Below are 27,723 nucleotides of genomic sequence, written 5' to 3'. Positions count from 1 at the left end.
CACGAAAACCCTCTAAACAATTGACACTTAAAATCGAGTTTAGTGATGTCTACAAAAAAAAATTCCGGTATTGAATTAGAGGAAACCGTAAATTAAGATGATTTCAATGGCCATGTTTAGAATTGATCCCGTTTTTATTTTTCACGTTTTTCAAGAAAGAAAAAATGAAAACGTTCTCAAAACGACGTTTGGTGCAATAAAGACAAAAAACGGAAATGAAAACGATTTTTTAATTTAGTGTAAAATGAGAGAGAAATGAAAAATGACTTTTAATCGTTTTTCATTTTTTATTTTTATTTTCTCCTCTCTGGAGCGGAGAGAGAGAAAGAGAGACATTAATGAGTTTTTTTACACTGAAAACAAAATTTTAATAAAACTACTAAACACATTTTTAAAAATGATTTCTGTCTGAGAGTGAAAATGTTTTCATTTTCATTTTTATACAAAAAATAAAATCATTTTAAAACGAGTTTCAATATGTCATTCCAATTCCATTTATCCTCCGTAACTTTATTTTAACTAAATTAAAATAAGATTATTTTTACTTCTTTTAAGTAGATTTTTTATTGTTATCCTTTAAACTCTGACTCATTCTTATTTTACCCTCAAAATTTTAAAAAGTGGTATAAAACTATCATGTTTAATTAACCCCTTTCATTGTGTAGGTTGTTAAAAATAGTAGAAAAAGCTCCACACATGATGTCTCAAAAAAGTGAGAGTATAAATGGAAGAGTGTAAAGTTTAAGGAGAGGCACAAATATTCTTTTGAAACGTAGCACTTCTCCATTAGTAGAGGTTAGTTTTTAACGATTAAATTTAATTAAAATTAATTAAAAACATATACATAATAAATAATTTTTAATATAAATTTAACTATTAAATATATAAAACTAATATTTTATTTTTTCTAATCACTCTTGATATTCACTAGTTTTGACGGTTTGAAAGGAAAACATGTGTATGGCTTAAAAAAATCTTAAATAAATACGGATGGACAAGTTTGTCCATTCTATGGGAGCTATAACAAAGTAAACAAGGTTAATATCGTAAATCACAGCCGTCCTATCCTGTTCTCCTCAGAAGCAAAAGGCAAACCCAGAAGCAACCACGGAGGCACTGATAGAAGAGAGCGAGGGAAAACTAATGGCTTACTCTCTCTGCTCTTCACCTTCCCCTCTCGTCCATGAACGCCAATCCGTCTCCTACTCTCTCTATTCATCGAGAAAACCCAGTTCAAGAAACTTCAATCACTCTTCGAAACTCAGTTTTCTTTCGTCTCAATCCATACCATCTCTCCAGATTAGCCATGTCTCCGTACAAGACCCAATTACGCAAGAAACTCGGGACCAAACCGAAAAGCGCGATGACCCAGATGGAAAATCCGGTTCTTCGTCCAAAAGCTATATCTGGGTCAATCCCAGAAGCCCCAGAGCTTCGCAGCTTCGGAGGAAATCGTATGATTCCAGGTACACTACTCTAGTGAAAATAGCTGAGTCTTTGAACTCGTGTAATCCGATTGAGGATGAAGTTTCGAAAGTTTTGGAGTCTTTAGGCGGTAAAATATTAGAACAAGACGCTGTTGTTATACTTAATAATATGGTGAATTCTGATATTGCTATTCTTGCACTTAAGTACTATCTGAAGAACTTTAAACCTAATAGAGAGGTGATTCTTTACAACGTAACGTTGAAGGTGTTTAGAAAGTGTAAGAATTTGGGTGGAGCAGAGAAGCTGTTTGATGAAATGCTTGAGAGAGGTGTTAAACCTGATAATGTCACGTTTTCGACTATGATTAGCTGTGCTAGGGTGTCTTATCTGCCTGATAAGGCTGTAGAGTGGTTTGAGAAGATGGGTACTTTTGGGTGTGATCCCGATGATGTTACGTACTCGGCTATGATCGATGCCTATGGGCGTGCTGGTAATGTTGACATGGCTTTCAACTTGTATGACCGTGCTAGAACCGAGAAATGGCGCATTGATCCGGTAACATTCTCGACTTTGATTAAGATTCACGGTCAATCAGGGAACTTTGATGGGTGTTTGAATGTCTATGAGGAGATGAAGGCTATAGGGGCTAAGCCAAACTTGGTTACTTATAACACTTTGTTGGATGCTATGGGAAGAGCTAGGAGGCCTTGGCAGGCTAAGAAGGTTTACCAAGAGATGACTGCCAATGGGTTTTCCCCAAATTGGACAACCTATGCGGCTCTCTTGCGGGCTTTTGGTAGAGCACGGTATGGTGATGATTGTATTAATGTGTATAGGGAGATGAAGGAGAAAGGGCTGGAGTTGAATGTGATTCTCTATAACACAATTTTGGCTATGTGCGCTGACGTTGGCTACACTGATGAAGCTATTGAAATCTTTGCAGAGATGAAGAGTTCTGGGATTTTACCTGACAGTTGGACATTTTCATCTATGATTACTATATATTCCTGTAGTGGGGATGTATTGAAAGCGGAGGCCACGTTGAATGAGATGTTGGAAGCAGGTTATGAGCCTAATATATTTGTCTTAACTTCACTTATTCAGTGTTATGGGAAAGCCAAGCGCTTTGATGATGTTGTGAGGACATTCAATCAACTTTTAGAATTGGGCATTAGTCCAGATGAGCGCTTCTGTGGTTGTCTTCTAAATGTCATGACACAATCGCCAAAGGAGGAACTTTTTAAGCTTACGGGCTGCATCGAAAAGGCCTATCCGAAGCTCGGATACGTGGTAAAACTTTTACTGGAGGAGGGTGGTGAAACTGAAATTTTCAAAAAAGAAGCCTCAGAACTTTTTGAGACTATTGGAGCTGATGTAAGGAAAGCTTACTGCAATTGCTTGATTGATCTTTGTGTTAACCTCAATCTGTCAGAGAAAGCATCCAAACTACTACACCTGGGACTCGCACAAGAAGTATACACAGATTTACAGGCCAGATCTCCAAGCCAGTGGTCTCTCAATTTGAAGGGTCTTTCTCTTGGGGCAGCTCTTACTGCATTACATGTTTGGATAGATGATTTGTCCAAGGCATCGGAATCTGGGGAAGATTTTCCACCATTGCTCGGAATCAATACTGGACATGGGAAACACAAGTATTCAGACAAAGGTTTGGCAGGTGTTTTTGAGTCACACTTGAAGGAGTTAGATGCCCCGTTCCATGACGCTCCAGATAATGCTGGCTGGTTCTTGACCACAAAGGTTGCGGCCAAGTCATGGTTGGAATCTAGAAGTTCATCCGAAGAAGTAGCTGCTTAGCGCTTTTTCGATCTTTTATTTCATTTTCTGAGAATTCTCGGCACTCACCTCTTCGGGCTTGGACTGGTACAAGCTGCTTCTCAAATTAGCAATTACATGTTTCTGGCACATTCTCTTTTGTAGAGAGCATTTTTGTACTTAAGAACTCAAATTAAGCTCGTTCTTTGATGCTTTACAGAGTAAAAAAGTTTTAAGAATATAAGAACCTTCTTAATGGCTAGATTATCTATTGTTATGGTCCCGTCCTTGAAGAATATTTTGCTTCATGCCATATCTGAAACTTGTCTGAATGAAGTTTTCAAAGTAGGGAAATTTGGAGAGAACCTCTTTGAGCAACATCATGTAAGAGATTCTGGTGGTGGCCGTCGATAAAAACTCTTGAGTTCTTTGAAGTTTGAACTGTCAATATGTCAACTTATTCTTCTTCTTCGGTTTTTATGTTTGATCTTCTTCTTCTCCTTCTACAGATATTGTACTTTCTGACAATCATTGTTGGTTATTCTCTTTAACTATTTGATATATTCAGAAAATGCCAAGTTTCAAATGGTGGTTTTTTTTTTTCCCCCTCAGTTCTGAGTTAATGCCTGGGGAGACTTTTCCTCACTCATATTCTTTTTTTAAATATTTTCATTTTCATATATTGATATTGAAGGGAAATTCATCATACTTTTGAAGCTATTGTCGCCAAGGAAAATTTGTAGGCCTTTTGTTTTTTTTTTTTTTTTTGGTGGTGATTTTATCATTTCATGTCGTTTTTCAGGCTGTCGTTTTCTTTACCTGTAGGCGTTATCGTACTACTACACTGTTAGAATTATCGTCGTTCACTGGTTATTATATTTCTTTCTTTATTTGTTTAGTTCCTGTTACTTGCAAGAGATGTTGTCGTTTTTGGAAGTTCATGTCGTTTTACTTTTTTCTAGCCGACGTAACTAGCAACTAGCAAGAAACAGAGTACGTCGCTTTCTTGCAAGAGCGAGAGAGAAACGACCAAACATTCAAACAAAACCAGAGAGGAGTTTTTTTTTTTTTTTTTTGGGTTCATAGTCGCCTTTATTCAATGAACAAATTACAATGCATAGCCGACCTCCAATGGAATATCACACATCAGTTTCCCACTTTCCCTTTCATTAATAGCAATTGTATATAGTCGAAGTTATAATAGAGAAGCTTGTCATAAACAGGTTCTTTTTTTTCCCCTTATCTTCACATGATTCAACATTTCTGATATTTCTTATTAGCTTTCAAACGACATCGTTTGTCACAAAACACAAAGGATTCTCACAATTTGCATAATCTTTGTTGCTTTTTACAAGTTTCATGTTTGTAAACAGTGAACACAAAGTATATGCAAGTACAAATACTCAAAACGAAAATTCTACATTGTTTATGTGAATCTCAAACAGATAAAAAACACAAATCCAATCCACTCTAACATGTACAAACGACTGGTTTTCTGTGATGACATTATTCAACCAGCTGCCAATTTGCAACCACTCTGTTCCTTTTGTATTTACAAATAAAAAAATCACAAGCAATAATTGATAAATCGAACTGTTTGTTCCTCCAATGTGGAGGACTTCTCAAGTTGATTTTGTCACCCTGCAAAAATAGAAAACCAACCAGAAGTTCATATCAGTCATAACATAACCAAGGTTGAAACTTTTTGTATTTGAATTAACTCTCGAGAGAAAGCACACTATTAAGAAAATGAGAAAGATAATATTGAGGATTATGAAACCTTTAATTACCGTTTAGCAGAGTTAACGACTCTTTTCTTGCTGTTACCATCAATCTTAGCTGATGCAGCTTCTCTCTCTCTGGCTGCTGCTTCTCTTTTCACTCTCTTCGACTCTACTTCCATGGCTTTTGCTAGTGCTTCAACTTTCTTCATCAGATTCTGAAAAGCATTTATCACCTAATTTAGTTTTTTGATAGCGAAAGAAAGAAGAATGAGTAATCACTCTTTGGCTTTACCTTTATTTCTTGATCTTTAGCACTCAAATCATTCTCTTTGGCTTCACAAAACTTCCTTAGACTAATGACCTCTTTTTGAAGCCTATCGTACAGAAACCCTGAGACCATATCTTCGCCATCAGAGTTTGTGGCTGCTTCTGTATCACCGGCACTACCTTTACTTTTGAGTTCTCCAGAAACTATTGTATCACTGTTGTTAGTGTTTGTCTTCGTGTCCGTGTTTTCCTTCTCGGCAATGTCAGCAATCTTATTTCTAGATGTCCATAAACCTTTTTTCAACAAATTTTCTCCAGGAGCATTTTTCTTCCTCATGGTATTTGCTCCTTTTAGCTCTCCAACAACTATCTCGTTATCTAAATTTGGTTGTTGCAGAAGAGTGTTTCTGCTAAGGGTCGAACCCCTCGGTTGCGATGTTGACCTCTTTCGAAGCCCTCCAGTGCTTGTCAAAAATCCTAGAATGTTACTGGACTTTTCTGTTTTAGGTGAACCACAAAAAGCGCTAGTGTTGTTCGAGAAACTTGACACATCCTTTAGTCCATCTTCAAGTGTCTTCAGCCTCAGCTTAAATTTTTCCTGGCGTAGAACAACACATCAAAGAATATTTACTCATTGAAGTTGGTAACAAATAAAAAAAAAATTCTTATAAAAATAAGAGGCAAAAAACTTTGAAATGATGAATATAATTTCACCTTCAGTTGTGCCTCTGCCTTGGCTGTTCTCTCTGACACAGTTAGCTTGTCTCGCAGCCGTTGCATCTCGGCCTGTAATGACAGAGAAAGTAAATATTTACCACATATTTCACATGTCAAAGTTTCCCCTCATTTCATATCTAATCTTTCTGATCTTGTAAGGAGATACTGCAAAGTGTGAATAATAGTGATTTTGTAGGAAACTTCTAGGGTATCAAAATTACCTGCATAAGCCTTCTTTCTTCCAGCCACTGCTTAACAGGCATAACTTTATCATTTTCATCCTTCCACTCGTTAGCCACCACGGTTGCTATCCGAGTCGCTGAAACTTTTGCTCTTGCCAGCTCCCTCTCCAAAGTCCTCTTTTCTTCCTGAGAAGTAGTAGCACTCAACAAAAGTCAGCATTTCAAATTTGGAAAATCTAAATTTTTCAAAAAATAAAAAAAAAAGATCAAGTAAATCAATCTTTTTGAGATGAAATCTTTCAGGTCACTTACATTCAACTCTTCAATCTGGCGTTTGTGGTCGCGAACGGCGTTGGCTGCAGCTCCTGCTGCTAGAACAACCTCCTCAAGTTCTTGAATGGTTTGGCTGAGCTTTTCAACCTCTAGAACCTTTTGGCGGTTTGTTTTCTCTAGGATTCTGTTCTCTTCCTGCATGAATTATTACATTCTAATTAGATTGACCATTCATACCTTACTCTGTCGAATATGTAACATGATCTAGTATGATAATCATGCCTGGCAAATCTCAATCTGTCTCCTCAGTTCATAGTTCTGGTTTTGAACCTCTTCAACTATCAAAGCCCTTTCTAGAGCACTTCTCAAAATCCTTTCTGCTTCAAGCAGAGCCGACTCTTTTGACTTGGTGAGGCGTTCCAAAGCCTTCTTATCTTCCTGAAGAGCAGCAATCTGAAAAGAAAAAGACCCCAAAGAGAAGAATTATACAACGCACTTTTCTTTTTTTTCACAAAAAAAAAGAAGGTTTTTCTTATAACTTTCATCTACTACCTCATTCTTGTACATTTTGATTTCAGCCTCAAGAGGAGCAACGACAGACGCAAGAGGAAGAGCATCGTCGTCCTTTTGGTTCGCATGTAGCCTTCTAAGAGCCGCTTCTGCGGCAAACTGAGCTGCCAATGCGTCTTTCTTATCACTTGTTAGTTTCTTGATTTCAAGATTCTGCATTTTTTGTAAGATTTGTATATGTCACACTAACTTGGTTCACATTAAGTATACTCATGAATATTTGAAGAGATCAGGAAAGAACTTGAACCCGTTACCTTATGCTCCAGCAGATTTTCATTCACTCTGAGCTTCTCATCCATTTTCTGAACTTGGATTGTGAGCTGGAAAAGAAACAAAAATAAAATTCAAACAAATACATTCACTAATGAAACAGTGCGTCTTTAAGTATTATCAATCATCTAATGAAAAATTAAAAAAAAAAAAGTTGCAAATTCTTTGTATTAAATGTTAAAAAGTGTAAGTTACATATTTGCACATATTTTATTCAGTACCTCTTCGACAGCCTTATCCTTCAGAGCTTCAGTTGCTGTGAGAGACTTGATTTCACCCTGAGCAACCCCCAATTCCCGCTCCTTTTCTGCAATTTGATAAAAGGAAAAAAAAAATAAAAAGAAAATTTGATCACTACATTTGACAACATATATGTATATATTCATAATATATATATATATATATATGTTCACTGAACATGAAAAAAAGAGAGTAAAAGTACGTATATCAGAGTTAGACAATAGAAACTATTGGAAGCGTTCCTTTTACCATGTCAATTTCCTTTAATTAAAGGTTGCCACTAAAAGATGTATGTTTTCAAATTTTCATCACCGGTGATATACTGCAATAAATACAAACATATACTACACAGAAGCGTAGATATGTACATATATATATAGGCCATATTATATAATCGCCTATTTTCTGCTACCATTAATAGGAAATGAAAAGTGGTAAGATCATACACTGGAAATGTACAGAAACATGTTTCAAAACTACCGAAAGACAAAAATATTATATTGTACCAGTGACAACATGAATTATGTTGAAACAGAAGAAACACATATTTCACTGAACCAAACAAGAAGTAAGAAATCAAAAGACATGAACAAATATAGGCACGTTGAGCCTAAAACATAGAGAAAGAATCAAAATAACCTTTGAGAAGGTCCTTCAAACGATTGAGCTCTAATACAACAGGGTCCGGATGAACAAGAGAAAGCTCCTCAGAACCATATTGTTCTTCATGACACGCCATGGTTTTAGTTTGTTTGTTTTTTGTTTTTTTTTTTTTGACACTTTTAGCTAAAAAGTTGAAACAAAAACTTGGGTTTTAATGGGTAATGGGATTGGGTTTTAATGAGAGTTTGTGTGTGAGGTTTAAGGAAATGACGACGGTAACGGAGATAGGAATAAATGGACTTTCCTTGCTCAGAAGCAAATCCAAATTTTTTAAGAGTCACTAACACCAATCTTATGAGCCGGCAAATTCGGCTACTTTTGCTCTTATTTTCCCTCTTCTTCTTGATAGTAACGGTTACAACTTTTTTTTTTTTTCCCTTCTCTTTTATGCGCCCTTTTTCTTTAAGTAATGACATTAATTTTCTATTTTTCTTCCCAAATTTAATATCTCAACTAAATGACATGGCCAACAAGAATATCTCTTCTTATCCCATATTCAAGATTTGAAAATCCAGGGATTCAATGGCAAATTAGGATAAACTAATGTAAAACGCATTCCATTCTCTCACCTAATCAACGTCTACTTTTTGGACTATCCAAGGATCATATGGGAAAATACATTGTTAAGTGTGTTTAATAAGTGTATTAGTTGGTGCCACTTGTTTCAAACTTGTTATGTTTTGTTAGATAAAGCCATGACAAGGCCTACAGCAAATATCAAAAGAAAAGTATATTGGTCCCCAAACAAAAACACTTGAGCAACCAAAATAAACGGTTGATTATGTGTCCTTTATTCTTATATAAGATGTTCTTCGGTTTCTGATTATAGTAGAAAGAGATAAGTTATGAACGTTTGGTTCATGTATTCAGAATTATGATTCTGATTTTTAAAATTTAAATTTTTTGTGAGATAAAAATACTGTAAAGAATTAAGAACTATGATTCAGAATCAATGACAAACCTTTAAAACAAACATCTCATTAATTTCCAAATTATGAGGATAAAAGACTACTATTATGTCAAAATCTAGCTACGTTGTTGGAAAACTCTGGTATTGGCGTAATCTAGTTGCTTAAGCGCTAAACCCTCCATAATCCTTGCATTTGTGCGCTTAGTGGAAGTCACTCAAGTGAATTCTTGAATTCAGGCTTGAAGATAATGAGGTATTGATGACTCCGACTATGAAAAGGACCAACTCTAAAGTGGCTTGAAAGAATCAAGTAATTCACATAGATAGAGAGAGAGAGAGAGAGGGTTTTCTCATCTTTGCTTAAAAGAATGATTGAATAAAAAGAGAAACCATGTATATAAAAGACTACCTGTTTTTGGCACTTTTCCATTTGTCAAAGCTTTGAGAAATACGTAGACTTTTCCACACAAAAAAAAAAAAAAAAAGGAATACGTATAGACTATAGTATTCTGATTAAGCGACAAATGGAAGATTCCCACTATCTCCTACCAACGCCCAATTTTCCCCTTTTTTTTTTCTTTTTAATTAATAGAAGGAAAAATAAAAAAGAGAAAACCCCAATTTTAAAATAAAAGAACAAATAGAACGCCGTAACCAAACCTTGCCACTACCAAAACAATCAACTGGGTTTTTGATTAATCTAAAATTTTTGAGGTTTTAGTTCTAATAATTTCTTAATTGAATTCTAACTTACTGCGTGTTGAAAGTGATGGAAAGTGGGATCAAGCTGAGGTCATTTAGATATTCATTTTATTGCGTGTCCCAATTTTGTTCGAGTAGGTAGATATATGGATTAGATTTTTATAATCAAAACTATTATATTTTATAAGCTAAAAGTAATATAATATTTTTATGATGCTAAAGACTTGGACTAATGCGGAGGCTTCTAATGGCTATTTGGAAGTACAAAACTTGATGGAATGGTTGAGATGGAGAACCATTTATCAATAAAATAGTTGGAAGGGAGGGCATTTTAATAAATACGAATCAAACAATTATGGGACGTTTAGTTCATGAATTCAAAACTATTCTCACATGTATTTTTTATGAGAAAAAATATTGTTATCAACTACGAACCAATATTCAAATTATTGTACGAATCCCCCTTCTAAATGATTGCGTTTAGCCTTATTAGCCTGGCCATTGCTTTTCAAATGGTGGAGTCCAAACAACACCTCTATTTTTCCCATTCAATTATTTATTATTTTTTAACTATTCATTTAGTTACGGATCATCTTAATAAAAACTTTTTAAAACTACATATATCAGGAATTTTACCTTTTATTTTTTATTTATAACCTTTTTAATCAAATATTACACTAATAAAAGGGTATTTATCAAGGGTAAGGGGTAAATGTGTAACTCATGCACTCTCAAGAAAAAATTCTCCATTTTTTCTCTTACCCTATATTATAGGGAAAATTATATAATTTATCCTTAGGAGTACATGAGTATAGACTTTTACCCCTTACTCTTAATAAATATCCTTTTATTAGTATAATTATTTGACTAAAAAAAGTATAAATTAAGAATAAAAGGTAAAAATCATAACCCATGTAATTTTAAAGACATTTGTCAAGATTACCTCATTATATGAAATTCTAAACAACTATTTTCTTATAAAACATTATGATTCGATTTTTTTTAAATTATTATTTGTGGTACTATTCCTCATTTCTTATATTCCAATATTGACCATCATTATAAAGTTGTTGTATTTACGATTATGGCTTTATTTGCTTGGACATTTTAAAAAATTTTAATCTTGTTTCGTTATTAAAAAGTTGCAATCTTTTTAGAATTAAAATTAGTGTAATGGTATCTTATGCAAAGACATGGATTTTAATCAATTTTATAATAAAAAATGGAAAAAATCTTATATCGTTTGCAAAATATAATGTCTCGTTTATTTCACCGATTTGAGTTTTTAATTTTAAATTTTTACAGTTAAAAATTTTTAGAAAATATCGCATCTTATTTTTTATGTTACAGTTAAAAATTCTTAAAAAATATCATATTTTAACTCAAATTAAAAATTTAATTTTACAAAATGAGTGAGACCTAAATCTCTGTACAAGAAAAATACGGCTCAGGGATTCTTCCTGAATGGATGGCGTTCATTGGAGGGGCAGTCTGTCTTAGAAGGGGTACTGTATAGAAGATCGTTGATTTTTGAATACATCAGAATCGATGAAGGGTCGCCGCCACCGCCCCCGCTGCTAAGAGAAGATTCCTCTTGATTTCCCTTTCGATTATGTGTTAGAAGTTATCTTCTCTCTTTTTTTCCCCCCTCAATTAGTGTTGACGTGATATTTGGAAGTATGGAAAAAGTTACTTTCAAACATTCGGAAGTCAAAGCTTGGTGGTGCTACATCGTCTTCATGTTACTATTTGGCCCTGATGCAACAGAGTTAAGTGTGCGTGTATATATATGTATACATATGAAAATTTGTCTATATATGTAAAAATAAATGCATATTTTTTAATAAGATAACTAATTTAGACCTTTTTTTTTTTTTTTTTATGAAAACTCGTATATATATGTATGTATATATATATGAAAATAAATGTATATTTTTCGATAGGATAACTAATTTAGCGATCACATGGAAAAATAAAGCTTACTCCAGAGTTCAAATTAACAAAAGTACTAAAATTGAATGATCTCCACTCTTATTTGGTCCATATATGTCACCTTAAATAGTTTAATGAAAAAACTACGAATTTAGGCAAGAATCGTGAGGTGGAAAACGAAATGATGAGGTTGGCTAGCTTTCAGAAACCTCAAACAAAGTTATCCTTTTCAATAATTTTTTAGCCCCAAAAGAAGAATCAAGTACTTAGCCAAGATGATCAATCTGAATGCATCGTTTGGTGCGATAATCTTTTCCTGAAAACCATAACCACAAAGAAGAAATAAAAGATGCCATTCCTTTCCTGAACACTGATGTAAGAAACGGCCATTACATTCCATTTGAAAAAGGTGGAAACCTGAAAAGGAGACAAACCGGCCAATGTAAGAAACGGACAAAGCATCTACTCAAAACACATCTCATTCGTGTCCGCCGCTAATGACTAATGTGCCCCCCACTAGCTAGTTTAATGTTTGACATGCCAGTTACCCTTAAGCAGATGATAATTTGGATATTAGTCCTAAGAAACATATAAGTTTTTTTAAATTATTATCACTGATGCCTCTTAAACTCTAAGGAGATTTTTAGTTTATTTTTTGAATTTTAAAAATTCTCATTTTACTCTTTGAACTTTAAATTGTTCTAACTTAACCCTTTTTATTATAATTAATGTTAAAAATATAGAATAAAAGATAATAATACAGTCACGTGGTCTTACTGTTTGAAATTATATTAAAAACAAATAGATAAAATCACATGGCCACATTTAACTCTCTATTTTTTCCGTATGATCTAACAAAAACCCTTATAAAAGGCTTAAATAGAACAAATTTAAAATTCACAAGACAAAATAAGAGTTTTTAAAGTTTAGAAACAAAATGGGAGTAACCCAAAATTTAGGGATCACCAATAAAATTAAGCCAAAGTTTTTTTTTTTTTTTTTTCAAAAAAAAAGGAACCAATGCCACTAGGTAAATGGCATAGGGTGAGATGGGGTGGGACTTTTATCGATCTTGTTTTGTATTAAAAATAAATACGAACCAAGATGGTGGATGTAAAATTATGGGGTTTTTTATATCAACATGTTTAAATTGATACTGTTTTGTATCAACTTATCATTTTAGCAATGCAATAGAGGTATTAGTCAAAGGGTATTTTTGTAATTAAAGAAAAGGATACTTTGGGGAAACAAAAATGTCATGGGAAAAAAAACAGAAAAAACAGTAACACATGGAGAAAGCAAACTTGGAAACTATATTGAATTCCCATAATAAAAGAGAGATGTAACCGCATTCTCCCAATATAGAGAGAGACTAGCTATCAGGAAGAACATAGGCATAACTATAACCATAAGCATAAGCATAACAAAAACTCCCTCTATCTCTATAACAATATATCAGATCATCAGAAGCCAAGATCGCCATGGATATCCCACCACAGCTTCTTCAGTACAGATATCACTTTGCGGTAACAATTTCTGTCTCAGTAATCTTTTCCTTACTCTTATATGCAGCTCCTCGGTTTGGAACCATTTTGGCCTATTTCTGGCCTCTGTTTGCGTCAACCATCCTGTTTGTGGTGGCGATTATCGCCTTCAACGGCGTTTCGCAGCTAGCTGTCAAAGCTGATCACGGCGAAAAGGCGGCGGGCGAAGATATTGTAGACTATGTCGCAGGAAGATCAGAACATAATACTGATCATCATGAAGACCGGCAAAATTTTTGAGTGAAAAAAAAAGTAAGAAGACTCAAGTTTATGATGATCAGAGGCTAGATTACTGATTTAGTATTCGCTGATCAATTGTATCATGTTGTCTCTCGGACTGTATTTAATCTGATTATAATATACAGTAGAAATGTGTCATGTGTTATGTTCTAATAAGTTAATTGTAACATTTGGGAAGACAACTTCCTGACAATTTAAGTGTAAAAAATTTGAAATAATGATTGTTAAGGCAGTTGGGTTCTTCACCTTTCACTTTTTGGCTGTTGTAATTTTGTAATTCATGGGACGTCCTATGTAACAAACGCGATTTTGTCGTTGTCGTTGTACCGTATGGTAGTATGGATCATCCGTAAAGAAAAAGGGTAGGGAAATCTAAAACGACATGCACTAGTATAAAAAGTGGATTAGACGATGGTTAATAGCTGCCGTTAAAACATATGACGACAGTTTAAGAACTATCGTCTTATCTAGAGTCGTTAAATGTCTAAAATTTTAGACGAAAGTTTATAACCGTCGTCTAATATGCACGTGAAAGTGCAAAAAAAGTACTTTAAACGATAATTTTTTGATAAAACCGTCGTTAAATGTGTCACTTTTAATGACGGTTTTTATGAAAACTGTCCTTAAAAGTAATACATTTAACAATAGTTTTTTGTAAAAACTGTCCTTAAATGTATCTTAAAAAATTTTTAAAAAAAATCTTATATGAATTTTATTTCCTTTCTGAAACAACAATCTCTTGAAGTATTAATCACAAATTAAAAAAAAAAAACAAAAAAAAAAACAAACTCTCATATCTCATCAAATAACAAAAACAATATAGCGTACAAAAAATACTACAAAATCCTTTAGTTCATAACATTCATCACCAATATACAAATAATACGAATCTAACTAATCCAAAATATTTAAATATAGAAGAAAAACACATATAAGAATTCGAATGAAAATTTGAAATGTAAAAGAGAAAATCAAAGCTAACAAACCCCAAAACTCTTAGGGCATGTTCGGCAACTATGGGCATGTTCTTTTGTATAAAAAAAACTCAAAAAAAAAAAACAACTCAAGTTTCAACTTTATTCAAGTTCACGTTCTTTTAAGTTTCAATTTTATTTAATTTTATTCAACTTTATTCAAATTCTAACTTCAACTCAAGTTATAACTCAAATTCAACTAAAAAATTACGTTCAAATTATACTCTAAAAGAACAACCCATATATTTTTTAGTGAAAAACTAAAAAAAAAAACAACTCGAGTTACAACTTTATTCGAGTTCATGTTCTTTTAAGTTTGAACTCGAGTTTGGGACTAAAACTCGAGTTCAAGTTTCTCTTTCAACTCGAGTTCAGAAACTCAAACTCAAGTTAAGGAACAGTATTTTTTCTATTCTTAAAAATGCTATAACTTTTTCGTTTTAATTCTGATTGAGATGATTTTTTTTTCTATGCGTTGACAACGAAAAGACGAATAAAACTAGACCCATATACCCTATTAAAATTTTTCATCAGCTTTGAGTTTTTATTAAAATACTATCTAAATACAAATTCCAGTTTTGACTTACTCAAACACAAACTCAAAAATATTCTTATCTCAAACCACAACTCAAATGTACACAATCAAATGCAAACCCCATTTAGTTCGCTGATTCGAGTTTTTAATTCGAGTTGAGATATGATGTTATGTGAGAGCTTTTTACTATAGCAAAAAAGTTAGATGTGACTGTTTTTGGGAGCTTTTTACTGTAGTAAAACTCGAATCGGCGAAATGAACGGGACCTCAAGTTACAACTTCAACTCAAGTTATAACTCAAACTCAACTCAAAAACTTAGGCCCCGTTCATTTCGCCGATTCGAGTTTAGAATTCGAGTTTTGCTACAGTAAAAAGCTCTCAGAAACAGTCACATCTAATTTTTTTACTACAGTAAAAAGCTCTCACACAAAATCACATCTCAACTCGAATTACAAACTCGAATCAGCGAAGTGAACAGACCCTTAACTCAAAAATATTTGCAAAATAACAAGCCCTTAAAGTTCTCAGATTCTGGTAGTTGATGATGGAAAACATGGATAGGAGGTGAAGCAATGGCGGAATGCACAATCGTTGGGTCATGGGTAGAGGCAAATGATATTAAGAAAGAGAGAGGGATTTGGAAAAAATATTAAGACTTAGGAGGGGTAGGAATAGAGAGAGAATGACAGAGAGAGAAAGAGAATGGGGAAATGGGGAAGAGAGAGGGATTGAGAGAAATATTTTAGAGTTTGAAGATAAGAGTGAGAGAAAAATGGAAGAGAGTACTCATAATTATAAAAGGAAAAGAGAAATATTTGAAATTTAAGTAAAATAGATGAGCGGGAAAAAGCTGCTTTTTTTTTTAAAAAAAAAAATTTGACATTTAACGACGGTTTATAAAAGGAAAAGAGAAATGTTTGAAATGTTAAATGTTAACATTAGACGACAGTTTTTAAAAAATTGTTGTCTAATGTGCTTGCAATTTTTTATTTTAATTTTTTCTCGTATACATTAGACAATAGTTTTTAAAAACCGTCATTTAATGTCTTAACATTTAATAATGATTTTTTAGAAAACTATGGCTAATGTACTGTACGAATTTTTGAAATACGAAAATCTTCGTTCTGTGATTTTTTCACCACATTAGATAACTGTTTTTTTTTTTTAAATGTTGTTAAATAAGCGTCGTGTAATGTAGAATTTGTAGTAGTGATGGTGACATGCAAGTTGTGTGAGAAAACTCATTTTTTATATGAAACGGCGTATGTTTCCTTGTCGTTCTACGTGGATGCGAAACAACATATTATTTTCAGTTTTAACATTTGGAAAGAGAGATGGAATCAAAACGGCGGAGATTGAAAATGACATCAGTGAAAACATGTTTATTTTCCTCACTTTAGGTTAGACGATGTGTCGTTTTTCAATTTAAAACTACACGTCCATATATTTTCAGCAAATAACGACACCATGGAAAACTTAAGTCAATTCCCTTTCTCTATAAATTAAACCCAACGGTTAGTTTATGTTGTTTATACAAAAAGAAAAAGACATGTCGTTAACTCATGCAGCAAAGGCGACACTGAATAAAAACATGTCGTTTCTTTTTTCTCCGCGACGAAATAGCAACAAAGGCTCATGTTGTTTCCATCTACAAACGACATCAAGAAACTACCTGTCTGTCGCTTCACCCTGGATGTATAAACGACAATGAATTTTCACGGCACGATGTTTGATGTTGGCTTAAAAAGGATCTGAAGTTTTGAATGACTTTAAGTCCCGTTAATTTGATCGATTTAAGTTTAAAATTCAAATTTTATTACAATAAAAAACTCTCAGAAATAATCACTATCTAATTTTTTTATTACATTAAAAAATTCACATAAAGTCATATCTAAACTCAAATTACTAATTTCATATCTTAAACCGATGTATTGTTCCCGTCTTATCTATGACAGCAAGAGATAAAAACAAAAATAACGATTTTGTCGTTTCCCTAACTTTGATGTCGCCATAATAGAACAAACAAATCAAACCGTACTGGTTTAATTGGTGAATCATAAAACAAATTAGATAGTGCCGGATCGAAATGCAAAATTCTTACCATCCTTTTTTTCCCCCTCTCTATCTAGCAGAAAGATTAAGGGATAAAATTATTACCACATTTGCCGGCCACTAATGTGAAAATTGCTTGCAACCGTTGGAAGTGGGCACTCTTAATATGAGCAAGCTGTTCTAGATGCTCAAAGTAATTATTACACCGTATATATGCTCCCAAAAATCAACACTATTATATGTTCACTAAAGTCATTTGGACACTTCTAGATAAGGGCCTAATGAGGGTTCTTTTTTTTTTTTTTTTTTTTTGGTGTGGCTAAAAAAATTATTACATGGTAAAACATATACTCCCATATAATTGTGCACTAACGACCATAGCAAGATCATCACAAGGAAACTAATGTTGCTAGTTCGTTATATGAATTAAACACAAAAGCTCTTTTTCAAGCAAATGATAAAGATATCAACTTAACTAAAAAAAAATGAATTTATAGAAGGTCAGAATATTTAGAAAATAGATTAATAGTTCTAAAAAAAAAAAAAAAAAAAAAAAAAAAAAGAGAAAATTTAAAAAAAAAATTAAAAATTTTAAAAAAAAAAAAAAAAAAAAAAAAAGAAGGAAAGATAATGGTATATATGCTCAGTTGGAGGTCAGGCAGATTGGGAAGATATAAGATCAGATGATGTCAAAGTCCCTGAATGATCAACATCAAGTTCTTTAAAACTTTCCATCAGAACTGATATATCTTCCTGGCTGATTTTGTCCATCTCCTTTAGCTTGTACAGGACAAACTCTGCAGCACTAGAAAAAGCCAATCCTATAAATTAACATTGATGGAATATTTGATAGAAACAAAGGGACAAGTTATGATTATTTTAAGGAGAATTAACTCTCTCTTCTCTGCCTCTCTCCACTCCCACGGGCACACACATACACGGCAGAGAAGAGAGAGTTCAAGAACTCTTCAAACCCCTTTAATTTTTCAGGTCATTCAAGCACCAATTCCGGCCGGTCTTAAACGTTTTCCGGCAACCATGAACGACCCCATTCTTATGCCATGGGGAGGAGGTAATCCTAAAATCATAGACTTTCTATATGCTTCAAAATCCATATGACAATGTATTTTTGGGCTTGATTATTGTTTAATCTCATTTATGAGTATTGAGAGCCCATTATTTCTAACAATTGGGATGAGTTTCTTTAATTTATTATATTTTGTAAATCTGATACGATGATCTAATAGTTTGTAATTATGTTTGACGAACAAAGTTCTATGTCCTACCCTACTATAAAATTGTCCTATTTTTTACTTTTAATCTATTTGTGAATAGTACTCTTACCTTACAACTTTGTCATGATCAAGATCTGCAGCCTCAAGATCTGAGCTTGTCAGCTTCCTAGTAAGAATCCATTTCACCAGTGATCTTTGCCTGCTCTCAGTGTACAATTCAGCAAGGTAGAGAAATAACTGAGCCAAGCAAATTGTACTCCCCAATATCCAGAAAACAGCAAAAATTCGACCAACCCCAGTTGAGAAGCTCTCATCCCCATACCCCAGAGTGGTAATAGTGGAACAAACGCAGTAAAAGGCATCCATTACTTGAAGATCTTCAACTGAACATAAGAAGACAGTTCCCACAATGACAAGCACAAAAAGAATAACCGCTGATGTACCGAATTTGTACTTCACTTTGTGTGTTTCGACCTCTTTAAGAAGCTCAGTTGGACAGACGTCATTTTCGCGCATAATGTGCATGGCTCTAACCAAGAGAAGTTCCTGCTTTTCTACTATGTAATCAGCTGCTTTACCAAGAATTAGTCCACCAAGAGCCAAGCCTGTGAAGACATAAGCGCATGCTAGTAATTTTGCCAACACGGTATTAGGCACAAGGTCACCGTATCCGACGGTGGTCATTGTCACGACGCAGAAGTACACGGCGTCGAGGATTCCATTTGTTTTTCGACCGCTGATTTGATTCCTGACGAGGTAGAAACAAAGGGTTCCTCCGCCGAGGTAGATGGCCAGCAAGATCATGACTTGGTTTAGACTAAACTGTTGTTTTGCAGCCATATCTGGTGTGTCATAATATTCACGATTTCCATTTTGCTCTTGGCGGTTAGTAGAAGAAGTGATTGATTGGCGGTTTCTTCTTCTCTGAAGAGTGGTCTTTTCACTGCCTTGAAAAGGATCTGGCGCTTCTGAAAGCAAGGCTTCTTTAGCCTCATGATCAGTACCCATTGGAGCATTAAAGTAAAGGATCTAGTCTGATTTCTTGCTAGGACCTGCTGAATTTAAATATGGTCAATGAGATTCACATTGAGTTAATGATCATATAACTAGATAGATCATGATAAGTACAGTTAGCTTACTAGTTCATTCTAAAATTTTAGTTTTATTATATAAGGCGGGTCAACAATAATATTATATTCTAATGCTTTTTATTTACATATGAGGTTAGACCATATAAAGTACTCAACATATATAAGCCAATCAAAAGAGGGCGACAGAAACAATAGATCTACACATGCCAAATTATGAAATTGCAATTTGAAAAATTCGAACCCAGAACCGCATGTTTGGATATCATTTTAGTTTGGGATATTTACCCTTTTATACCTTATGTTTTGAATTTATTCAAAAACTATACATTTAATTTTTAATCTCATCAAATGTATACCTTTAAATTAGATTTAATAGTTAAATTTATATATTTTCACAGCCAACTATTAATTTAAACCTTAGAAATACTTAAAATACCCTTGAATAAAAAAAATAGAAAAAGAAAAAAACTAAAAAAAAAAACCTTAAACTTACAATTTTGACATCAAAAATATACAAAATACCATTGAAATGAATTTTTTTTGTGTTTTAAATTTTTATTGTTTGTAATATCGGAAGGTTTTAGTTTTTTTTCTATCTTTTTTAGGGATAGTTTGGTCATTTTAAAGGTTAAAATCAATTATTAACCGAAATAAAGTATAAATTCGTATATTAAATCTAATTTAAAAGTATACATTTAATGAGATTAAAAATTAAAAATATAAATTTTAAAAAAATCTAAAATACAGCTATAAAAATGTAAATATCCCTTTTTAGTTTACTAGTTAGTATTTTATTCTACCAATAAGTAGGTTCTACCTGATAACCATCAGATCAATTGCGATGATTCTTAGAAATGAATTCAAACAAATTGATAACACTGAGACGGGATTTCAGGCCTCTAATTTAATTGTTAGATTGAAAGAGTATTTAGCTATATTTAGTTTGCTAATCTGTCTCAAGTCAAATCTGCAATACTTTTATCTCGTTCCTTTAACAATGAATCTGTCTTTTTTTCGATATCCACCGACCATTAGCACTAATTCCAAGAACTTGAATCAATTCTATGTCCTTCAAGCTTGCCTGCTTTTATCATATTATTATAGTATTTTTTTTATATATTTTTCTCACATATACAATTTAAAATATGATTTAAATTGTGCAAATGAACATTTAATGCACATGTTATTTAACGCATTTGTAGTAGTAATCTCTAAAAACACGCTTAAACTTAAAGCGACTCAATTTAATGACATTACACAACCAAGCTGTTCCAAATTCTAATGGCAATTAAAGGCATAATAAACATTTTCTTTCGGCCGTGTCCTTGCTGTTTAAGGATTTTATAGGCCAAGACTAATTAATCCCAGGAATTAAAAAGAACTTAACTTACTTGCAACCCCAATGAAAGTACTTCCTCTATATAGATCTACATTCCATTGAGTAAGATATCAGAAACAATTTAAACATGCACAAACAACTGCTTACACGCAATATTTATATGCGTATGTGTGTATGTATGTTTACAAGCCAAGCAGTACAAATGAAATTATGTAAAAGGTAAGAGAAAAGTACCGTTCTATGGCAGATACAAACAGAAACGGAAGGTTGTTACTTGTCAAGGATATATCAATCTTTATTGGATGTAAAATGAAAATACTACTGCTTATATGGAAACAGATTTTTGCAACAAAAAAAAAAAAAAAAAAAAAAAAAGCCAGAGAGAGAGGAAGAAAATGCAGAGAGAAAGAAGACGAATGAAGGGACCAACATATTATACATATACTAAAAAAAAATGACAGCTTTTACTGTTTATGTCTTTTCTGTTTTACCCCAATTTTTCAGGGAGATTGAGAAAAATACGTTAAGATTTGAGATGAATTAAAATTAATAGATTAATAATTTATAAAAGTTAATAAATATGTTAAATTATTATTTTCGTTCATAATTTATTTAGTTATGAATCATAACTTAATAAGTTATTATCTATTATTCATGATTTTTATCCATAATTGTCTAATTATGAACTATAACTTAATAAATTTATCCATAACTTATCTGATTATAAATCATAACTTAATAAGTTATAATCTATTAATTTCTATAACTAAAAATTAATCCATATATTTTTTAAAACTTTTCATATTTACCTATTTCATACTATTTCTATTCATCCACTAACACTTCGGAAGAGGCCCACAGTCGCAGAACATCACCACGTGTCACTTCGATATCTTAAGCTTGAAGATGGTCCAACACGTCTCGTATGACCTAAAAGCAAGCAATGACCACTTCCATTGCTTCCAAATGGCTATAGTTTTCACCGCTGAAGGTGCTTTGGGTGTTAGTTGACCTCCACGTCGCCCAATTGCAACATACAAATGCAGTTTTTTTTTTTAAGGTAAATTATATTATAAAACACATAAATAAAAATATTAATGATGATATAAATGACTTCGTAATACAAACATAATTTAATCTTAATTATTTACTGATTCCATCACTTACAATAAAAACAGGAAAAGAGAAAAATACGCACTAAGCTCCTATAACGAGAGACTAACATTAAGAACAAACACATAAATAGTTCTTTGAAAACACACTTATAAAATTAATAGACAACTGAGTTTAAGACACCTGTAAACCAGAGATCACTCATAATACCACTGAGAAACACGTTAAGCGGATGTAACATAACAAAATAATCAGTCGAGAAACCACCTCCATCATTAAAAACTTAAAATAAACACGTGAAAAGAAGATACAAACTTAAACAGTAAAAATTAAAATATCGTTCATTTTATCGATTTAAATTTTTAATTTTAAATTTTTACATTAAAAAATTTTTAAAAAATATCACATTTAACTTTTTTTATTACAATAAAAATTTTTAAAAAATATCACATCTCAACTTAAATTGAAAACTCAAATCCACTTCTAAATTATTGTTATTCGATATAACCATCTACCACAAGATGGTGATGAAAACTCGACACCACAGTAAAAAACCCGGAAACAAGGCAGCACACAAGGTCAAAGAAGCCAACAAAAACAGACCTGAACTGAACAATATACAGAGTCACCACAGCCAAAGCACCATCAAGTTGTCTCGTGTAGCCACCCATGGCCGTCGACGGCCAACCCTCTCAACATGCTCCCTCCAAGAGAGTCGCCGCACCTTGAGAGCCCGAACTCTTGAAGACGGCCATCCTCTCGAAAACTCACGCATCGTAAGTCACCGCCGACCACAAAGGAATCCCATTCAAGCCCAATAAAATGACAATAAACTTTTTTTCTAAACCCCTGTTTTTCAACTCAGCACCCAAAAAAAAAAGAATAAAAAAAAAACCTATTGCAAATATAGTCTAATATGTCCCCCCCCCCCCCCCCCCAAAAAAAAAAAAAAAAAAAAAAAAAAAAAAACCACCACTCTTGATCTACTCCGACGAGAGGGAAAAAGCCCAAAGGCTGCAGCGCCATCAGAAGTCCAACTCTCCCGATCGAGACAGACAAATGTGTTTTTTATTTTTTATTTTTACTGCAGAAGATAAAATTCATCAGATATTTGGCCAGCTTCTACGGGGTAAGGGACCTGTACTATACTCATTTTGTTTTCTTTCTCACTCTAGTCTATACAACAAAGTTGGCCAACGTCATTTTGAATAAAGTAAGTTTAAAAAGAAAAATTCACGTTTTACGGATTACAAGAGAGATTTTTGAGTTTCTCTAGTACACAAAAAAGTGTAAAGTGAAATTTAGCTTAAATAAAAGGGTTATTTTATATATTTTTTTCTCAAAATCTAACACTTTCTTTGATCATCAATAATCTCACGAAAGCCCGCCTTCACAACCTTGCTAGTTGCACCAGATGATGCATCGAGATTCTTGGGTTGGGCCTTGTTTTCCTAGCTCAACAATCTCACATAATAACTGAGCCCAGAAGACCATCACACAATAAAAAAAAACGTAATCTTCATAAAGAGTATACTGTTAAAAAGTCAAAATTTTATTCTTAATTTATAATTTTTTAATTAAGTAAAATTACACTAACAAAAAAATATTTATTAAAAATTAAAAATAAAGGAACAACTCACCCTTAATGATAAATCTCCATTTTTTTCATTAACAAAAGGTCTATTAAGAAAAGGGCCAGCCATCATATCAACACGTGTTCAAAAGTTTATTAGCAAAAATTAATAATATTGAGTAATTTGGTAATATTTTTTTTTTTTAAAAATAAAAAATTTATCTTTGAGAGTACATGAGTTTCGATCTTTATTTTTATAACTCTTGATAAATATTCTTTTATTAGTGTAATTATTTAACTAAAAAATTATAAATAAAAAATAAATAGTGAAAATCTCGTTTCATATATTTTTAAAAAATATTTGTTAAAATTACCCTATTTTTTTAACTATTTTACTTCTTAAAACTAAAATTGATAAATTATTTCTGAAATTTCACATGAAGAATCATGTGCGAATCGTAAAAATAATTACATTAAATACAAAATATTATAGTTATTGTTGTTAAAAACCATTTGAAATTGAACATTTTTATTTTAGCTAATTATTTCTAAAATAATTCAACTTTTTATCCGCTTAAAATGTGATTATCTTTGAGAAAATTTCAAAGTCATTGACTAATTTATTTTTAAGGACCAAAACCGACAAAATATCAAAGTTTAAGGATTAATTTTTAGAGACTAAAGTGACAGCAGTGCTAATAACTGAAGGACTACCTAGCAAATAACCTTGTGTTTAATTTGTGAAATTTTTCGTAGGAGAGGGAAAATAGAAAACACCAAAACAGGGGCACGCAGGCAGTGGAGGAAGAAGCACCAGGAAGAACAAGGGTTTAAGCGCCATCTCTCTCTCTTCCACCGGTTCGTGTTTCTTTCAGCTTCCAAATCTCGCTCTCTTAAACCCTCTCAACCCCAATTACTCCAAAATTGTTCTTTTCAAATTTCCAGGTTCAACTTTCTGCACAATTTTCTGAACTCCTCACAGCTTTATATCATGTTTCTTTGCAGATTGTTTAATGTCAGCTAGATTGACCCATTTGTATTTTTCTTTCAAATTTCGTTTCTTTTTTGCAATTAAGCGTTTTTACCATCAGCTAGCTTCCTGGGTCACGTCAAAATCTTAACTTGAGTAGCTTCAGTTTGGTCTATAATAGTTTAGAAACTTAGAATCCAAGTGCTAATTGATGACATCAGTACCGTCGAAGAACATATGGATTCGGAGACAACAATGCCCATGTGGGGATTGGAAATGTTACGTGACATACGAGGGAGATGCTGAAGAGACTTCCATAGCTTCTCAATTGGTGAAAAATGACACCACGCCTTCAGAATCTATGGTTGCCCCTTATGTTGGAATGGTTTTCAAGAATGATAATGATGCGTTCGAGTATTACGGGAATTTCGCGAGAAAGAATGGTTTTTCGATTAGGAAAGAGCGGTCGAGGCTTAGCCCGCAATTAGGCATTTACAAACGTGATTTTGTTTGTTACCGTTCTGGGTTTGCTCCTGTAAAGAAGAAGCCTGCGGGGGAACACCATAGGGATAGGAAGTCGGTTAGGTGCGGATGTGATGCCAAGATGTACTTGTCCAAGGAGGTTGTTGATGGGGTTTCTCAATGGTTTGTTGTGCAATTCAGTAATGTTCATAACCATGAACTTCTGGAAGATGATCAAGTTCGTCTCCTTCCGGCGTATAGAAAGATTCACGAGGCGGATCAAGAACGGATACTTTTACTCTCTAAAGCTGGGTTTCCCATACATCGCATTGTGAAGGTGCTGGAGTTGGAAAAGGGGATTCAAGGTGGGCCACTGCCCTTTTTGGAGAGGGATGTTAGAAATTTCGTTCAAAATCGTAAGAGGATTGTTCAAGAAAACGATGCCTTGCTAACTGAGAAGAGAGAAAACGACACAATGGAACTCCTTGAAGCATGCAAAGCGACGAAAGAGGCAGATGAAAATTTTGTTTATGACTTTACAGTTGATGATAATGATAAAGTTGAGAATATTGCGTGGTCCTATGGTGATTCGATCCATGCTAACCTGTTTGGTGATGTAGTGTATTTCGACACTTCATATCGATCAATCACGTACGGAATGCTTTTTGGAGCATGGCTTGGCATTGACAGCAATGGGAGAGTCATCTTCTTTGGTTGTGTTCTACTGCAAGATGAAACATCCCGTTCCTTCTCGTGGGCTTTACAGGTTTACCATCAGTATCCTCAATAGTGATTTTAGTTGTGTCTTCATATAGCGTCTCTTACAATGCTTTTACCTTTGCATACAGACTTTTGTTCGTTTCATGAGAGGAAGATGTCCACAAACAATTATAACTGATCTTGATCCTGGGCTTAGGGATGCCATTCGGACTGACTTACCCGCCACAAACCATGTCATCTCCATATGGAATATTCTTTCCAAGGTCTCCAGTTGGTTCTCGCAGCCACTCGGATCTCGTTTTGCAGAGTTTAAATCCGAGTTCGACGCATTATGTCGGCTGGAAGGTACAGAGGAGTTTGAACTTCAATGGAATCAAATGGTTTCAGTGTTTGGACTTGGTACAGAGAAACATATCGACTTGCTCTATTCATTTCGGGCATCTTGGACACCATGCTATACAAGAGGATACTTGCTTGCTCAAATGGCAACGACTGCATACTCGAAATCCGTTGACGCATTCCTGAAGGGTGTTTTCAATGCTCAAACATGTTTACGTACCTTCTTTGAGCAGGTATTTGGTGAATATCCTTTTCCCATTAGTTTCTTAACTAATGTCTCTTTCGATTTTTTGCTGATAGTATCTTATGCTTAAACCCTATCAGGTCGGTATTTCTGCTCATTTTCCAAATCAGGCACGTCCAGAGATGCAGTACATGTATGCTAAGACATGCATACCCATTGAAGAGCACGCCCGGAGTATTCTTACACCTTTTGCTTTCAATGCTTTTCAACATGAATGCCATCTGGCATTGCAATATGCAACCTCCGAAATGGCTAATGGGTCATACCTTGTGCGCCACTTCAAGAAGATTGACGGCGAGCGTCTTGTAATATGGATTCCAGAAGATGAACAGATCCACTGCTCCTGTAAAGAGTTTGAATCTTCAGGAATACTATGCAGACATGCTCTGCGAGTGTTCATAGTAAAGAACTACTTCCAGCTTCCCGAAAAATACTATTTGAATAGGTGGAGAAGAGAAAGTTCTCTGGTCTTTTATGATGAAAACGGTACTGAACATAGCAATGATGAATGGTTTCAAGAATACCAGTGTCTTACCGAAGGTCTGTTTGCAGAATCGTCGATTACCAAGTTGCGTTCCGATCATGCTCGTACGGAACTGACAAAAGAACTTGCAAGAATCTTGAATGAGGTTAGACATATGCCAGAGAGTGAAGGAGTGGCAATGGATGTGACGCTGTCACCTACTGGTTGAATTTAAAGTGGTTTGCTGCCTTGGTGCTTAATGCTTTATGTGGTAGCAAATGCAGCCACTGCTTTGATCTGCTAATCTATTAGCCAAGTGAAGTATATAGGATCAGAAGGTGATAAAGGGATAAAATGGTTTGCATTTCTTTTATCTTCCTATGGTGGATGATAAAAATTAAGCATTTTGAGACGGGCCAACGATAACAATCTTTATGAGTTTATGACTCCCTGAATGAAGAATAACAAGATTCTGCGTCAAAAGCGGACAAGGGAAAAGGAAACACTCTGGATGTGTTGTATGTGTATAATGTTGTCACTGTTTTTTTATATAATGAATCAGAGTTTTCTGCGTTATTACGCTCTTGTTTCATAATTTATGGCAACTTCGAGGAGTTGCTTTCATGACTGATTGCCTACTTTAGTCAGGTACAGCCTCTTTATGCCAAAGTATATAATGTAAATTCTTCTATACTGGAAATTTCAATGGAACTTTTTGCATTTAGACCAATGTATCTTTGACAATAAGAGAAGGAGCAGGCTTCCGTTAATATTTGTTTACATCTTTGCATCTTTATTGTGGTTAAGGTCTATCACATTGTCATTTTAATTCAGCAGGATCTCTATATAATTATTGCGTGGTTCTCTATATATAGCAGTTTATGTATCACAAAACAGTCTTGGGAAATGCCAATAGCCAAGTTTCATCTCAAATGTTGGTCATGTTTTTTTTCGCTGATTCGAGTTTAGAATTCGAGTTTTGTTATAATAAAAAACTCTCATAAACAGTCATATCTAACTTTTTTACTACAGTAAAAAGCTCTCACACAATATCAAATCTCAACTCAAATTAACGAACCGAACGGGCTAAGTGTACTATATAACATACATTGCAACTGGATTGTGTTCTCTCAAAAATTAAGCAGTTCACATGAGAATAAATCCTTCTTCGTGACCC

At 33.7% G+C, this 27,723-nt stretch overlaps 4 protein-coding genes across 11 annotated transcripts; 2 read left to right on the top strand and 2 right to left on the bottom strand.

Annotated features, from left to right (window-relative positions):
* Nucleotides 1-1,088: 1,088 nt before the first annotated feature.
* Nucleotides 1,089-3,463, top strand: LOC21412368 (pentatricopeptide repeat-containing protein At4g16390, chloroplastic). The gene has a single exon (XM_010089346.2). The coding sequence runs from the start codon at nucleotides 1,144-1,146 to the stop codon at nucleotides 3,241-3,243; it is 2,100 nt and encodes a 699-aa protein (XP_010087648.1). The 5' UTR covers nucleotides 1,089-1,143; the 3' UTR covers nucleotides 3,244-3,463.
* A 1,338-nt stretch (nucleotides 3,464-4,801) lies between these two features.
* LOC21393888 (microtubule-associated protein 70-5) lies at nucleotides 4,802-8,445 on the bottom strand. The gene is made up of 12 exons (XM_024166526.1): nucleotides 8,084-8,445; nucleotides 7,426-7,511; nucleotides 7,189-7,254; nucleotides 6,917-7,087; nucleotides 6,647-6,817; nucleotides 6,404-6,559; nucleotides 6,131-6,277; nucleotides 5,907-5,978; nucleotides 5,560-5,790; nucleotides 5,218-5,424; nucleotides 4,992-5,140; nucleotides 4,802-4,842 (listed from the first exon to the last, which is right to left on the bottom strand). Exons 1-12 carry the CDS (start codon nucleotides 8,181-8,183, stop codon nucleotides 4,824-4,826), a joined length of 1,575 nt encoding a protein of 524 aa, XP_024022294.1. The 5' UTR covers nucleotides 8,184-8,445; the 3' UTR covers nucleotides 4,802-4,823.
* Nucleotides 8,446-17,635: 9,190 nt separating this feature from the next.
* LOC21393886 (two-pore potassium channel 1) lies at nucleotides 17,636-21,702 on the bottom strand. Of its 7 annotated transcripts, XM_024166486.1 has the most exons (5): nucleotides 20,897-20,982; nucleotides 20,715-20,750; nucleotides 18,555-19,287; nucleotides 18,342-18,431; nucleotides 17,636-17,802 (listed from the first exon to the last, which is right to left on the bottom strand). In XM_024166486.1, exons 3-5 carry the CDS (start codon nucleotides 19,238-19,240, stop codon nucleotides 17,652-17,654), a joined length of 927 nt encoding a protein of 308 aa, XP_024022254.1. In that variant the 5' UTR covers nucleotides 19,241-19,287; nucleotides 20,715-20,750; nucleotides 20,897-20,982; the 3' UTR covers nucleotides 17,636-17,651. The 7 variants fall into 7 exon arrangements, with proteins under 7 accessions (XP_024022254.1, XP_024022234.1, XP_024022223.1 ...); XM_024166466.1 differs by lacking the exon at nucleotides 20,897-20,982 and adding an exon at nucleotides 21,472-21,702 and having other exon boundaries at nucleotides 18,342-19,284; XM_024166455.1 differs by having other exon boundaries at nucleotides 18,342-19,287.
* A 1,017-nt stretch (nucleotides 21,703-22,719) lies between these two features.
* Nucleotides 22,720-27,267, top strand: LOC21393884 (putative protein FAR1-RELATED SEQUENCE 10). 2 transcript variants are annotated; one of them, XM_024166410.1, is made up of 5 exons: nucleotides 22,720-22,904; nucleotides 24,105-24,293; nucleotides 24,425-25,546; nucleotides 25,629-26,072; nucleotides 26,164-27,267. In XM_024166410.1, exons 3-5 carry the CDS (start codon nucleotides 24,530-24,532, stop codon nucleotides 26,773-26,775), a joined length of 2,073 nt encoding a protein of 690 aa, XP_024022178.1. In that variant the 5' UTR covers nucleotides 22,720-22,904; nucleotides 24,105-24,293; nucleotides 24,425-24,529; the 3' UTR covers nucleotides 26,776-27,267. The 2 variants fall into 2 exon arrangements, with proteins under 2 accessions (XP_024022178.1, XP_010087643.1); XM_010089341.2 differs by having other exon boundaries at nucleotides 24,105-25,546.
* The last annotated feature ends 456 nt before the right edge of the window (nucleotides 27,268-27,723 follow it).

Source organism: Morus notabilis, unplaced genomic scaffold, assembly GCF_000414095.1.
Source record: "Morus notabilis unplaced genomic scaffold, ASM41409v2 Scaffold745, whole genome shotgun sequence".
Classification (NCBI taxonomy): domain Eukaryota; kingdom Viridiplantae; phylum Streptophyta; class Magnoliopsida; order Rosales; family Moraceae; genus Morus; species Morus notabilis.
The sequence above is the reverse complement of the archived record's forward strand: the minus strand, read 5'-3'. Positions and strand labels throughout refer to the sequence as shown.

Bases quoted from the DNA above. Each gene is read 5' to 3' on its own strand.
- LOC21393884 (XM_024166410.1), top strand. From the start codon at position 24,530: ATGACATCAGTACCGTCGAAGAACATATGGATTCGGAGACAACAATGC. The intron at 25,547-25,628 runs GTTTACCATCAG...CTTTGCATACAG, and splicing joins CCTTCTCGTGGGCTTTACAG to ACTTTTGTTCGTTTCATGAG. The intron at 26,073-26,163 runs GTATTTGGTGAA...AAACCCTATCAG, and splicing joins TACGTACCTTCTTTGAGCAG to GTCGGTATTTCTGCTCATTT.
- LOC21393886 (XM_024166466.1), bottom strand. From the start codon at position 19,240: ATGGGTACTGATCATGAGGCTAAAGAAGCCTTGCTTTCAGAAGCGCCA. The intron at 17,803-18,341 runs GTAAGAGTACTA...GGCTTTTTCTAG, and splicing joins GATCATGACAAAGTTGTAAG to TGCTGCAGAGTTTGTCCTGT.
- LOC21393888 (XM_024166526.1), bottom strand. From the start codon at position 8,183: ATGGCGTGTCATGAAGAACAATATGGTTCTGAGGAGCTTTCTCTTGTT. The intron at 5,791-5,906 runs GTGAAATTATAT...GTTCTACGCCAG, and splicing joins AGGCAGAGGCACAACTGAAG to GAAAAATTTAAGCTGAGGCT. The intron at 5,141-5,217 runs GTAAAGCCAAAG...AATGCTTTTCAG, and splicing joins CTAAAGATCAAGAAATAAAG to AATCTGATGAAGAAAGTTGA.
- LOC21412368 (XM_010089346.2), top strand. From the start codon at position 1,144: ATGGCTTACTCTCTCTGCTCTTCACCTTCCCCTCTCGTCCATGAACGC.